This window comes from Halyomorpha halys, unplaced genomic scaffold, assembly GCF_000696795.3.
Source record: "Halyomorpha halys isolate HHAL.00 unplaced genomic scaffold, Hhal_1.1 Scaffold1556.1, whole genome shotgun sequence".
Lineage (NCBI taxonomy): Eukaryota > Metazoa > Arthropoda > Insecta > Hemiptera > Pentatomidae > Halyomorpha > Halyomorpha halys.
The window spans coordinates 205,154-220,305 of NW_027105186.1; the positions used below are offsets into that span (position 1 = coordinate 205,154).

The window sequence follows — 15,152 nt, forward strand, 5'->3', positions numbered from 1 at the left end:
TGAAAAGAAGATGGCCACGGGACCTTCTAATTTAAATTAATGTTTGAAGTACCACCAATGGGTGGTTCCTTCCCAAGATTTTCAAGTGTATATGATACATACTAGATATTTACCTATTGTATTATTTTGTACAGTTGTAAATTACATTAAATAAATAATTTAAAAAATAATTTCCGTGATTCGGTCAGTCACCTATTGATATTGTAAATATGAAAAATATTAATTATAGAAAGGAATTTTATCTTTAAATGTAAGAAATATCTGTCTTGTTGTTAAAAGTTGTTACCATTACGTACATGTTACATCGTGAAACATTCAAAAAGCAAATATTCGATCTGTCAACATTGTGATTTTTTTCATTTTTATTTTTAAAAAAACACAGAGATATTTAAAAAAAGATGGAACGGCGATAAGGGAAAGATAATTTAAAAAAAAAATCTTCAGGCATCTAAATATATTTATGAACAGAGTGAGATCTCGACTTCCTTACATGGCCTTAATTTTCCTTTCAACCTTGACTTATATTGTACAAGAGCCCAAGAGGAGAAAAAAGTTAGATACATCACTCCAATTTTTTATTACTTTAATGATAGATATGTATAATTATTAGACAAAATTGATGAGTCTGGCATGTTTAGTTAGAGGGAATAAAAAATGGTGACAGTTTCAAAATTCATATTCTTATGGAAATATCATTTGTGTGCTGGCAGATATTTGTACGTCTAATGGTTCTAGAGATATATTTTTTCATATATCAAAACTTTTGTAAGAACAACTAGAAATCAATATTTAGTAAATTTCTTTTGTCCGATATCCTAAAATAAAAACTACTGCACCTACGAAGATAAACGTTATAAACTTCTTTATAGCACATTAAACTATCTTTAATTTGATTGTTGGCAGAATTCTGTGCGTTCAATGGTTCCTGAGATATAGTTGTCCATAAACCAACACTTTTAGCACGAACAAACTGGAAATCAACATCTTGTGAATTTATTTTGGAAAATATCATAAATACTACTACCGCTACAAAGATAAAAGGTGTAAACTACTGTATAGTACATTCGACTATCTAATTTAGGTGCTAACCAACATCTGTATGTCTAATGGATCCTGAGACATAGATTCTCTAAATTAAATTCAGCAACTAGTGATTTTTAGTAATTTCGTTATGAAATGAATTTTTATAAATAAAAAAAAAAAACTGTATTTTTGGAACTATTGAATGTAAATAGCTCTATTTTAGCAAATTACTTTATTTTAAATTATGTTCTATTGGGGTTTTTATCGCTGTAGGTAGTTTTAAATAAATTGAACTCTGAAATAAAAATTACTTTTTTGTTTAACGTTTTGAAACAGCCGCCATCTTTTATTCCCCTAACTATACTTGGAAAATTCATCAATTACGACTAGTAAATATGCATAGTTTTCATAAAAATGTTTTCATTTCATTTTAAAAAAAATATTCAAAAATTGGGGTGAAATAATTGACTTTTTTTTAACCGGGCTCTTGTGCCTCCCTTTCGAGCATTTGTCAGATGTACGAAGTTACAATGTAAACGAGATCATAATATAAAAATTAATTAAAGGAAAACATTGCCTTTCCTTCTGGCTCCTCCTACAAAATTATAATTAACAAGTAGACCAGACTTTGAAAAATGTAATTATATGGAGCTACATTTTATAGTCAATTGCAAAAAACAAAAATTATTTCGGGGCCGTTCATAATCATAGTGATTGGGCGTTATTTGGACCAAATTACCTCACTGCACAACCGTTGTTCTGGAAACTGCTATTTCCTAACAAAGCACTTCGTCAATGATCCTCCAGGTTAATAGTTATGCAGAGTTTTTTTTTTTTATTGGTTTGTTTTTTTACGCGGACATTTTAACGAATGAACCTGCAAAATATGTATTGTGGATTAAGATTTAAAACGATCTACGAGTGAGTATTCGATCACTGTAGGTATTCGGGCGAGTTCTTCCGTGACTAGAATGGGGTTAGAACAGCAAGTCGGGCCTCACATGCCATCACAATCCTTGGAACAATATATCGAGACAGAAGACATGATCGAATCGAATCACTATAAAGGCAGACAATTTCTTGTATTCCAATAAAAAAAATACGGAGTATTGGTTCTTGACGAACTACCATTCAAAAATATTGCTAGACTAGTCAATCCACGCTCAACCCCCTTGTTTTTCACCTAACTGATTTTAATCAAAATAACTAGTTTTTGGAGTCCAGAGCCAATAACTGAGTAACTAATTTTTTTTTATGTTTTATAATTCCATTAAACATTCTTTTAGTTCATTAACTAATTAGCTAATGAATATTAAAGATTTTATTTTTTTAATGAATATATATTAACAATTAATTTCTACTGATCTTAAAATTTGGTTGTGCAAAAGAACTAAGCATTTGTAAAATATAATCCAGTTAATAATACAAATATTTTATGTTTATCAATAATTATTTATCTTCACTGTGCAGACGGATTTCGTTTCCTTCAAAGCGAAATCTAGAAAGTATAAATTTATTTAAAATTTTAATAGCCCCCCTTCCTTATCTATTCTTCAAGATTCCGTTATTATGCATGCTTGATACTTAGTAATGCCAAAACCAAATTGAGTGGATGTTTAAGCAAAACTGGAAACGTTTAGTAAGGAACGCCTGTGACCATACTCAACTGAAATAGCACCATTGGCAAAGGGCAACCTAAACCAACACACTTCGAACTTTGCGATTTCAACAAACAGGGAACTCTATCTTCAAAGCAATAATTAATTGTCAATCGTTGACAATTGAGGAAAATTAGAATAGTTTTAAAAAGAATTTATTGCATAATATTGAAAAAGATAGAGGTTTAGTTTTTTGTTTTTAATTAACTGAACAATATTTAACTATAAAAAGATTTCAGAGTATAAAATCATTGTTCATGCATTTCATTCTGGAAAAAATAACAATAACACTTAAAAAACTATGAAAATGCTAACCGTGGTTAATATTTTCTAAGCATACTATTGAATTAAAAAATATATACATACAATAAAAAAAATTATAAATTATATAAAATAATAATATATTAATTAAATATGTACTGCTACAACCCATGAAGGGCAGTATTTGGTAAGTAAGTACTGCTAATAAACCAACGGTTGTGCAAGAAGGTGATTTGTATCAGAATCCCGCTTGACGGCAAGTTATTTACCTAATTAAAGGTACCCATTTTATGGAGGCTGAGTGGACCTTAGAGGGCTCCCGAATCCATAGGGCAGAAAATAATTATTTGCTACAGCCGGATTCGAACCCGGGTCCTTAGAGTTCGTAGTAGAGTGCTTTACCAATGACAATAATTAACAGCACTTTGTAAATTTTTAGAATCGACACCTGAAGAATAAGTACTGAGGACGGACAGTCCGAAACGTCGGAGAAAATATTCTATAAAATAACCTAAATTGCTGCCTTGTAAAAATAAAATAATTAAATTTAAATAATTCTTAACAGAAAATAAAACCTTAGGAGAAAATCTCCACTCTACAGAGCTAAATGAAAACAAGATACAAACAATGTAAGACGTGACAACAAAATTAGAATATATATACAAAGAGGGTACAAAATTATACAATAATATTTGTAAAAAAAGAAAGACAAATTATTTCTTGGTACCATTACAATAATATTTCATTTATATTTATGTTTTCTTAACTTAATTAGTCTGCTTCCTTTTTTCAAAAATATTATTGTGTAATTATTTAGTCTTCTTGTATATGTATTCTAATTTTCTTGTGATATCTTACATGGTTTGTATCTTGTTTTCATTTAGCCCTGACGAAACATCGATTAACATTTTTTATTTTATTTATTTATTGATATTTACAACTGTATAAAAAAATACAACCAGTAAATTTGATCATACTGACATAATGATATGATACAGGATGTAGAGAAACTACCCAGTAGTAGAACTCTAAAAACAGTTTACAATATAAGGTCACGAGGCCATCTTCTTTTCAGGCACCTCGGAGGATTGCCAGGAATGGAAGAGGAAGCAAGGTTAGAAACGAGTGGGTTTGGGTGGTTAGGGAGTTTATTATGGAAGGAATAATATCGGGTTCGGGCTAGATCGGTTACATAAGGAACATTTAGGTCTTTATGGATAGTCGGTTAACATTAAATTTTTTTTTTTATTACTTTGTATCTCTATTGACCGCCACTCGGACTATATTACTACGAAATTAATATTTAAAATATATATTTCTATTTCTAATTCATTGGTTAAAAACGTTAAAATTGCAACCAATATGCGTAAAAAACTAAACCAAAAACAAAAAAATGTTTCTCAGGGACTACATTAGTTTTTCAATTATCATTTTTTCTAAATGACGTAAAATACAATTGCTTTCTCTCTTTTAAGATTTCTGCGCACATACTCGGAAAGATTTTATCATTTAAAATATATTCATAGTAAATTGATGACTAGTTGCCATATAAATTCAGATAGAGTAATCTCTTAGTTAGATTATTATTATTCTCTACGCTCCAACAATTCCTGGATCTCCAACAATGGCTGTCCATAGCCGGAATGGAATTTTTCCTAATGGTGATTTAGGCATGACCTAAAAATTAGTTTAGTCATAGATAAAGTTGTAAAATACAAAAAGAAACCTATTCCGTAACAGCAAATCCAGTTAAAGGAAAAAGAACCCGATTATGGAAAATCTTTCAGATCCAACAATAGGAAAATTTTGAAAGCAGCATAATGAAAAGATTAATCGATACTTAGTTATGTGCCCCATATGAATGGAAGCTATTAGAGCAAAATTGATTTAATACACAAAACGTTGTAAATTTCAATATCAACTTTGTTTGTTCATCCGGCATACCCTTTTGTAGTGTAATGGCCTGGGCAAAGCTAATTTCAAATCTTCTAGTAGATAAAAGCTCTCGGTATATAATAATTCAAATGTGCTTTGAACAACATTGTGGATTACGCCACTATTGTTCTCATAAAGTTACAAAAATATTGCCAATTAATCGATACTGAAAACTCTTCTTTAGGCTGCCCATTGTTAAAGTTTACAATCACATTTCGGGTATTTGTCGACGGATTATCCGGAATAAATAAATATCACCCCATTTGTGGGACTGCGAACTAAAAATATTGTTGTAATATTCTGATTTTTTTATATTCTAGGGGCCTCAACATTTAATAAATTATACTTATTTATTTCCAAGATATAAATTGGACCATTAAATACTCATAATGGGAAAGGGTTCATAGTGTGCTACTAACTCCAAGGATCCTGGGTCCGAGTCCAGCTGTGGCAGTAAGCCCTGTGGGTTCGGGAGCCCTGTAGGCTACATCCTGCCTTACTATAGGGTGTTTTTTTAAGCCCGATAGAACTTGAAATTGTAAAAAATAACACAAAAAATTAAATTGTAATCAAAATTTTTTTTTTTATTCGAAAGATCAATACGTGACATTAACATTTGAAAATGATTTCGGGCATATGGGCACCGCGGCTGTTCTTGACGAAGCGCATTCTGGACGTCCAATTTTGGGCCACTTTTTCGAGCACTGCTGGTCGTATGTCACGAATAACACGAACAATGCTGGCCTCCAAGGCGTCAATTGTTGCTGGTTTATCAGCATAAACCAGTGACTTCACGTAGCCCCACAGGAAATAATCGAGAGGTGTCAAATCGCACGACCTTGGAGGCCAATTGACAGGTCCATTTCTCGAAATCAACTTATCGCCAAATTTTGATTTCAATAAGTCGATGGTTGCGTTCGCCGTATGGCACGTAGCGCCATCCTGTTGAAACCACATCTCCTCCGGATCAATGTCATCCATATTTTCAAACAAAAAATCATTGATCATGGTGCGGTAACGATCTCCATTGACCGTAACGCGAGCTCCGGCCTCACTTTTGACGATGATGCCACCAGCGTGAAAACCGCACCAAACGGTGCATTTTTCTGGATGTAATGGAGTCTGTAGGGTCTCTTGTGGATTGGTCTCACTCCATATGCGGCAATTTTGCTTATTAACAAACCCGTTAAGCCAAAAATGCGCCTCATCGCTGAACACAATTTTGCGATAAAACAACGGGTCAGTTGCCAACTGCTCTAGAGGAACAGCCGCGGTGCCCATATGCCCGAAATCATTTTCAAATGTTAATGTCACGTATTGATCTTTCGAATAAAAAAAAAATTTTGATTACAATTTAATTTTTTGTGTTATTTTTTACAATTTCAAGTTCTATCGGGCTTAAAAAAAACACCCTATAGTTGGGTACCCTTAGTTAAGTAAAAATCTAGCGGTCGAGCGTGATTCTGACCCAATCACCTCCTTGCACAACCGTTGGTTTAGTAACAGTACTTTCATACTAAATACTGCACTCCTTAGCCGCCTTCAAAGGATGTAGCATTACGGCTTTGATTTTTTTAATAATACTTATATTATTATTTCTTCGTGCTGTACGTTTCGGACCATTAGCCTATCATCTGAAATTCTATCTTGATTTTGTTAATATATCTTTACACAGTTATTGCACAAGTATCTTGTTATTATACTTGTATGCTTCTATCAGAATAATTATATTCCCTGCTCCACATTAATAACAAAATATTGTTTGCAATTCTATCCCATTCCTATTTTAATAATATAAGTCTCGTTCACTTATCTTTACTTTAATGAAACTAAACTATGCATAGTTGCTAGTCAAAATTGATGAGCTTGCCAGGGGGGAATAAAAAATGGCTGCTGTTGCAGAACGTTAACAAAAATTATTTTTTTATTTTGAGCTCAATATCTTTAAAACTACCAAAATCACCTGAAAACTGATTTAACATAATTTAAAGAAGAGTAAATTTTCTTTAAAAATATATGCCCTAAAAGAGGTTTTTACGTTCAATAAATTCCGAGATATACTTTTTTTATAAACTACATAAAAAAAAACACAGTAATTAGTGAATTTATTTTGGGAAATCAAAATTTCTGGAATCATCAGACTTACAGATGTCTATTAGCGCTTAAATTAAAGTAGGTTTAATGTGCTGAAAAAAGTTTATGGCGTTTATCTTTGTAGATGTAGTAGCTTATTGATTTTTCGCGTTATTAAAAAAATATATATATTTACAATTCTATCATAATCCTATTTTAGGAATATAAGTATTGTTTGCTTTTCTTTTCTTAAACGTTAAATAATATTTTCAGAATACGTTACTGACGTTCCAACAAATTGTTTTCTGTTCTGTGAGGAGTGCTTGCTAGAAACAAACATCCCTCTTTAAAGAAAACGCAAGCATAGAACACTGACCTAGATACTTGTACATTACTTGTTGAACACGAGCCAATGGTGTGGGTTCCACCAAAACACAGGGCCCAGCTTCTAAAAATGCTTCATTTCTAAATAATAAACCCGTAGGCGACAAACAGTGCCGCTTTCAATAATATTTACAACCTCCTTCTAAAGTAACCTAATTTTAAAGAAATGATATCCTAAACATCTAAAATGTCTGTTCACCGTCTTATGTATGGACATATAATTAATTTTAAGTTGACAAAATAAAAGAAAATTTATAAATCAAACATACAATATTTTACTTTTTAAATAAAACCCGGTTCGTTAACCTACGCGAGGAGTCAATAGTTGTATAGTGGAAAGTCATTGATATTTTTTTTTATAATATTAATTTGGATTTCTAGAACAGACTTCTACAACTTCATCCAATTGACTTGTAATCTCTAAGAACGTAACTTAAAAAAAAAATTATTTAATCTTCTTTCAAATTTCGTAGGCTTTTTTTATAAAATTTAAATCAGAGTAGCAAAATTCAAATTTCGATTTCATTTTCATATATTTTTTTGTTCCTTCAAAAATTATTTGTTGACGTTCCGGGCTTCCCCCCCCCCCCCATATGTATTCTCAAATTCTAGTTTTAAGTTCATAAGAATTTTTCTGATAAGGGATGAGGAGAAGATGATAGAGGGTGCGGTCAGCAAAAATAAAAGCAAAACGTATTTACTTGTGCCGATGTTTCGACCTGAATTTCAGGCCTTCACTAGCGCTGAAAAGCAAAACGAGATAATAATTTTAATTCAGAGAAAAATAACAAAAATAAAACAATAACAAACAAACATGGGAATAAACATAACAATAAATTAAGTAGATATTAGTTGACACTAATAGAAGATAAAATATAATATTTTAATGGTAAGAATTATACAAAATAAATTATAATAAAGTTATTAAAAATCAGACAGTGCTCCTGTAAATAAAGAAAAAACGCATTGAAAGATAAGAAAGAAAATTTAAATGATTATTTATTTGTGATATATATATAAATAATTGACCGTATTAATTCAAATTATGAAGAAGATGGTTAGGGGTGCGGTCGTAAGAAAACAAAAATAGTTAACAACATTATTTTCCGACGTTTCGCTCCACTTTGTAGAGCTTCATCTGGGCTGTTTCAGTTGAGGTAAATTCGAAACTGGAGATAGAGAAGTGAGTCGGTGGTTATGAGATATGGCACTGTAGTGAAGAGTTGTGGAAGATGTATCTTTTTTTGGAGCCCCTTAGTTTTTTCATCATATTACATAAATAAATAGTTGATAGTATTAGTTCCAATTTCGAATTAACTGAACTGAAACAGACCCGATGAAGCTCTACAAAGTGGGGCGAAACATCAGCAAATAAATAGTTGTTATTTCATTTGTTCATAATTTATTTGTGATCATTATGTTTATTTCTTTATTACATGTCGGTATATTATTACTGGCTGATTTTTAATAATTTTTTTATCATTTATTTTCTATAATTCTTACATCTAAAATATTATATTTTATGAGGAGAAGATGGTTGGGGGTGCGGTCAATGAAAAACACAAATAAGTTAATCATTCTTATTTGTGTTTTTCATTGACCGCACCGCCAACCATCTTCTCCTCATTTATCATCCACGGTCAACTATCTCTCATAATTATATTTTATCTTCTATTAGTATCAACTACTCTCTACTTAATTTATTGTTGTCTATATTCTATGTTTGTTTGTTATTATTTTTTTTAAATTGAATTAAGGTCGTTAGCTTGTTTAGTTTTTTAGCCATAATGAAGGCCTGAAAATTTAGTACGAAACGTCGATAAAAACAAATAAATTTTGCTTATTTGTGTATCTTTGCTGGGCACACTTCAGTATAATTTCCCCCTTATTGATCTTTTGGAACATTGTATATGTCATACGTACTAAAATTAAATACAGATAAAATAAAAATATATTCATATACAAATGCGATGTATAAAATATAATGAAATAAAATAATTACTGATACTAAAAATATATAATTGTTTCTTAATATTCACATAAACATGCTTTGATAAAATTCTGTTCTGATACATTACAACTTCAATAATTTATGTCAAAACCAATCTAACTTTGAAGAAACATAATTCTTTGTGCGAAATTTAAAAATGGTATATTTCTTACTCTGTTTTATATATTATTTATTTATAGTCCCATTTATTTATAACCTTTCGCCGGAATACAATCCACTGCGGTTCCCCAGAATTTTTTTCGGCTCTTCTACTACGAGGTAGTGTCGGATAGGTGTTGTATTATTCATAGACAGCCGGCACCTTCAAATACATCACACATTTCAGAGGAATTCTGAGTAAGGTCCCTCAAATCCCCTGTCACACATTGTCACGCATTATAGAAATATATATTTTTAATAAAATATCTAGACCCTGTTTCAGATAAAAGCTAATGATATTTGTTTATTAATACAAGTATACAAACTACAAAAAATAAGTACTAGTGCTCTTTGTTATATAATTGGGACGATTATTAGAGATATAGGAGTACAAAATAAAAATTCAATGAAATTGTATCAAAAAGATTAATAGGAAAAGTCTATCGGTTTCTTCTTTGCCCGTTTTCTCGTCTTTTCGATTATAAAATAAAGTAGATACTTACTACAAAATTTTTTTAAAAAAATCAGAAACTCCTTAAAATATAGTTTCACCACAGAAGAAGGAGGTAGTTTCGAAATAAATGTTTATATTTGTAAATATATATTAAATTAAAAACAATTTTTCTTAATAAGGGCTATAATAAAAAAGAAAAAAAAGATTCCCGTTTCCTTTTTTTCTTCTTTAGTCATTTATCAAATTCTTTAATATTTTCCATATGGCCATTGTTGCTAAGCAATTGCTTACAATGAGCGATAGTAACTTTTTTAAACAAAATTAAATGTACTTTAGAGAAAGATTTTTAATAATATTTTTTATTTAAACCCTGTTAATATATTTCTATGAAGATAATACGTTTTGGAGCATATCGAAAAAATGTGGAAAATCGATTCTATAGGCACAAACAGACACAGACCATTTTGTAAAACTAGGTTTTTTTGGAATCAGAGGACCTCAAAGCATGTCTTACCTTCTAAAACTTGAATTCGATATTTTTGACCTTGGTGGAAACTTTTGGTAGTTGATTTATGTTTTTTGGGATTTGACCTTGGTGGAAAATTTTGGTAGTTGAATTATGTTTTTTGGGATACTGATTAGGAATCTTAACTTTATGACCACCAATTTCCCCCTAAATATAACTAAACAATGCTAAAATATCAAAACAAAATCGTTCTTTTTGCAGTTTTTCCATACTTGTTTCGATTTTCTAGTGAGTGGTCGACCTTTATTTGGATAATTTCAAAACAGCTTAATTTTGCTAAACATCGCTATAAAACAGATATAAAATGCACCCCTACCTCTCTCGAATGATGTTCGATATAATGTGAGTTTCCGATATTTTCATTATTTCTGGAGAAAATACGAGGAAAATATTTCAGTTGGGCGTAGTTCTTAATCCTTGTGAGGTCTTGTGCATATCCCGTACATAAGCACTCTATGACTTCATGACGCGACTTTGGATTGTCATGCACATTTAATATGACCTCGGTTTGTCTCCACATGGTAAGCTCGCTATTTTTGGTGCCAGGAACGCACTGCGCATCTTTAATGTACCATCTTGGAATTTGCAGTATCGCCCCACCATCTTTAGTCTTCCTATTTGTTTTGTTTTCTCCCTCTTACGCGCGTTCATGAGAAAGTTTGGCCACTCACACAGGAGTTGAACATGAAATAGATATTCGGTGTTATTAAAATGTCAATACGTCAAAGATTGTACAAATATCTTTTTAGTAATCGACATCAAATTAATATATCTAAGTTTTTAGGGTTTAGAAAGAATATATCAACGTTAGGAATATTCTTAAAAGAGTGTGCCTATTTGTATGTTGGAAAAGCTATTATGTTTTACTTTTCCAACAACTTGGAAAACATTACTTATTAATGTTAAAATAGGAATGTAATTTTTAATAGTTCGATAAAAAGAAAGACTTGTACTATGACATGTAGCACAATCCATGTAGCGATCACCCTCTGTATGACAAAGAGTGCGACCACCCAGAAGAAGAAAATTATACAAATGAAGAAGTGGTTTATGAGGTGGTAATCTTTCCAGCAACAGTGATTCTGAAGAATAGTCTGGTCCATCTAAGAGATTTAAAGAAATAGAAAAATGTACATTTTTCTCAAATAAATACAATTATTATACAACAATTATGTTATATAACACATTAATTACAGATTAAAAGAAACTTATATATTAATAACCGTAATTATTTATATAAATGTTACTGTTTTTAGTTTTATAAATTCTTCTATATAAATCTATAATTCGTCAGCTTTGAACAGCTGTATCTGGAACATTATTGGGTGTGAACAGAGAATATATATCTCCTCTTTTTTGCATTTATACTCTAGTTTAAAATATATCTACTTTTACCAAAAAATACATTACCAATTATGACAAGCTGGCTCACGGAAAGTTTTGGTTAAAAACGAAAAAAGTGTAGTTCATTGTAAAATAGTACAAAGTCTCTTTTACAGTAAAATTGATCCCTAATGGTGAAAATCTATTACAAATAAAAAAAGAATCGGATAATTTAGAGGATTTTTGAAAATTTCAAAATGTTCCGGAGGTTTGTAGAAGTTGATAACTTGGAATTATCTGTAGCTATCTTTTACATAAAACTTACCCAAACAAATATAGTCTTATAAAGTTTTTTTTTTTTTGCCTCCTTAAGCAGTTTTCTGCATCCACCTTTTCCTGGTTAAAGGAAACAGGAAGGAATTTATATCAGACAAGTTATAATTGTCGGCATAAAATAAATAAATATTGTTTTAGTTATTTATGTTGTTCTTTGCTGACCGTACTCCCCGACAAACTTCTCCAATAATTATTATTGTTCACTCTCCTTTATTAAATGAATCAATATTAACAATTTTTGATTTGTTGGTCGCATTATCAATTCATAAAACACTTTGCCCTAGCATAATCCTGACCGCATTATTTTGGATAAACGGGATTCTGCTTCAAAATAATTAGTTTTTCTAAGGTCCATATCTCTATGAATGACTATTTCCAGGAAATAAAAACTAGCCTTAAAATTCCAGCCACGTTTTTATTATTTTGACATTTCGAACTCACCGTCCATTTTCAAATCAATATCTAAAATCAACAAAAAATTATTTCATATACATCATTTTTATTAATATAAAACTATTTTCTTTTTTTTATTTTTATTGAAAAAATATTGCTATCATTGAAGACACTAAATATATTATACACTACACCATCTATCTTATTAATCACAATATTATTGTATATGAATTTTCTATCTAACAGTTTTCTCATTGTTCTTGTTAACAAATGAGAGATGTTCAAAAAAATATAGGGATTCTACTGTAAAATAATAATGTATTATATTATTTATATTCCATAGAGCTATTATGAAATTCTTATGCTCGGATGCGGACAAATTGTTAAGAAAATGATGTAATAAAAAACACTATCCGATGTTGTTTTTTTTGCCATACCCCGAGCGGAAGTAGTAAAAAAACACAGAACCAACTCGATGAATGGAAATATTTCTTATGAATGGGCGAGGTACGAGACGAACGTACTAGTTCACTGAAACCGGAGAGATGACCCGAAGGAATCGATGACCCCTATTAGCTCTACACGGGGATGTAAAAAAATAAACTTTATCTGGAAACGAGATATCGGGCGCCTAGATACGAGATACCGAAGAGTTAATTCCCGAGCGGGTGCTGTACCGATAAAGGGTACGCCGGATACTCCCTCACCCCTCCATTTCCTGCAGCTCCTCAGACAATGGTAGGCAGTCTTGGCAGCCAACTCGTCCTGTGAGGAACCGAACCTTGGGTATGCTAGCAACTGTACCTCCTCATTCCGTCTTCGTACTCAACCCATCTTCGGGCTGCTGGATATCTTGTATGTCGGTTATGAAAATTCGTCAAGAATGGATATTGACATAGAGACCTGCAGTGAGTAATACTTTTATTATTGATATCTAAAAAATATTGTGATGATTACTATTGTCATGGCTTATTTTATTTATAGTGCAAACTAGGCCATTTCCGGTGCATAACTTTTACTTCCGGTTTCTGATACCGTTACATTCTACTGTTTTTATATATGAAAAACTGTTTAGTAATATTAACATTCAACATTATCATAAAATGAAACAGATTTTTTTTTCATATCCTTATCCTGTTGAAACTATTAAAGTAGCATTTGAGGAAAATTCATTATCTTTTGTAGTCAGGAAATGAAAATTCAAGGTTTATATCAATAATTTTCAATGTTGCATAGTCACTCCCTAAAAAATTATACTATACCTGAAACATTTAACTCATTGAATACAATTTATTATTTTTAATGTACTTTTTTCGACTATACTTTTTTCCGTGCTAAAATTTTTTATTGTTTTTAAAATTGCCAATTGGATTTTTTAGAAATCTATTCAATATTAATAAACAAATTCTTTTTCATTATGTTGAATATCATTGGTAATAAAATTAAATATTTCGTAAAAAAATAAAAATAATAATAAATTTTAAGTTTAAAATGTTTAAAGGGACAGTATTAGGTAATAAATAATTGATATTTCATTTGATGTCAATTACTTATAGCAATAGCTTTAGCTCAACGAGTATTTGAATTTGCGGACTATAATTACAACGGTTTACCAATTAATTGGAATTACCATTCACCTTAAATTGTAATTATAATTTATTTTCAAATTACACTCATTTTTGAGTAAATATATTTGTAATTTTTATTACTAGCATATTTGTCCAATACTTTGAATAGATATATTCTTCCATTACAATACTACATACTAATATTTAATTATTTAAGATAATTTTCAAAACAGTTTTGATAAATTAACTTATTAATTTCTATAACTATTAAACCTTGAGTCAATTAATTAAATTTTAAGTTGTTTTTTTTTTAAATTAACAAACGATAACTAAAAATAATATTGCAATATATATTATATTTTTCAAAATGACTTCAGTAAATGTACATAATATAGATAAATTATATTAATGAAAAGAAAAAAGAATAATTTGTACCGCTGTAACCCATGAATGGTCCGGGTGAATGGACCTCGGGAGGGCTCCTGAATCCACAGGGTTGACTCACTGCTGCAGTTACAGAATAAATAATTATCTGTCACAGTCGGATTCAAACCTGGATCATTGGAGTTAGTAGCTCAGTGCCTTACCACTAAGGCACCACCCCACTCCCATGTTTATCTGTATACAATCAATTGATGTTGGGCACCAATTTGTTTCACGCGTCCTGAGGGTAATTCACCACATAACGCGAACATTTTTTTAGTTTTTGACGATTCGCCTGTCAACTAAGCGGAAAATCGAAAAATCTTACTGATCAAAATCGTTTCAGAAATTAATTATCCCTAAGAATCCGTCATCATAGTTAAAGGTTCGTCGTCTAGAGAGCCACTATAATCTCTCCGGCCCATCGAAGAAACTCAAATTATACTGATGAATTCTTACAGGTAATTTGATTCCAAAATAATTTGATTCATTTTTCTCAATTTTCTAAACCGTTTACATGCAAACCATTGGAATACTTAGTATGATTATTGGCTTCATATAAAATATTTTGATTACGAAAAAAAAATAGTAAAATTTCTGGAATCCCTAGAAAAAATCTTACACAGAAAAAAAAATTTTCCTTTTT

General features: G+C 30.7%; 1 protein-coding gene across 3 annotated transcripts in view; it reads left to right on the plus strand.

The window, feature by feature from the left end:
- Window positions 1–15,152, plus strand: part of stumps (DBB domain-containing protein stumps) — a 226,968-nt gene that overhangs the window by 195,043 nt on the left and 16,773 nt on the right. The window contains exon 1 of one of the 3 annotated variants that reach the window (XM_014435285.2): window positions 13,263–13,423. The exons of the other annotated variants lie outside the window; for them this stretch is intronic. Coding sequence (XP_014290771.1) covers window positions 13,399–13,423 — 25 coding nt within the window. The 5' untranslated portion in view covers window positions 13,263–13,398. Of the gene's footprint in view, window positions 1–13,262; window positions 13,424–15,152 lie in introns of those variants that run through there. 3 annotated transcript variants of the gene reach the window in all.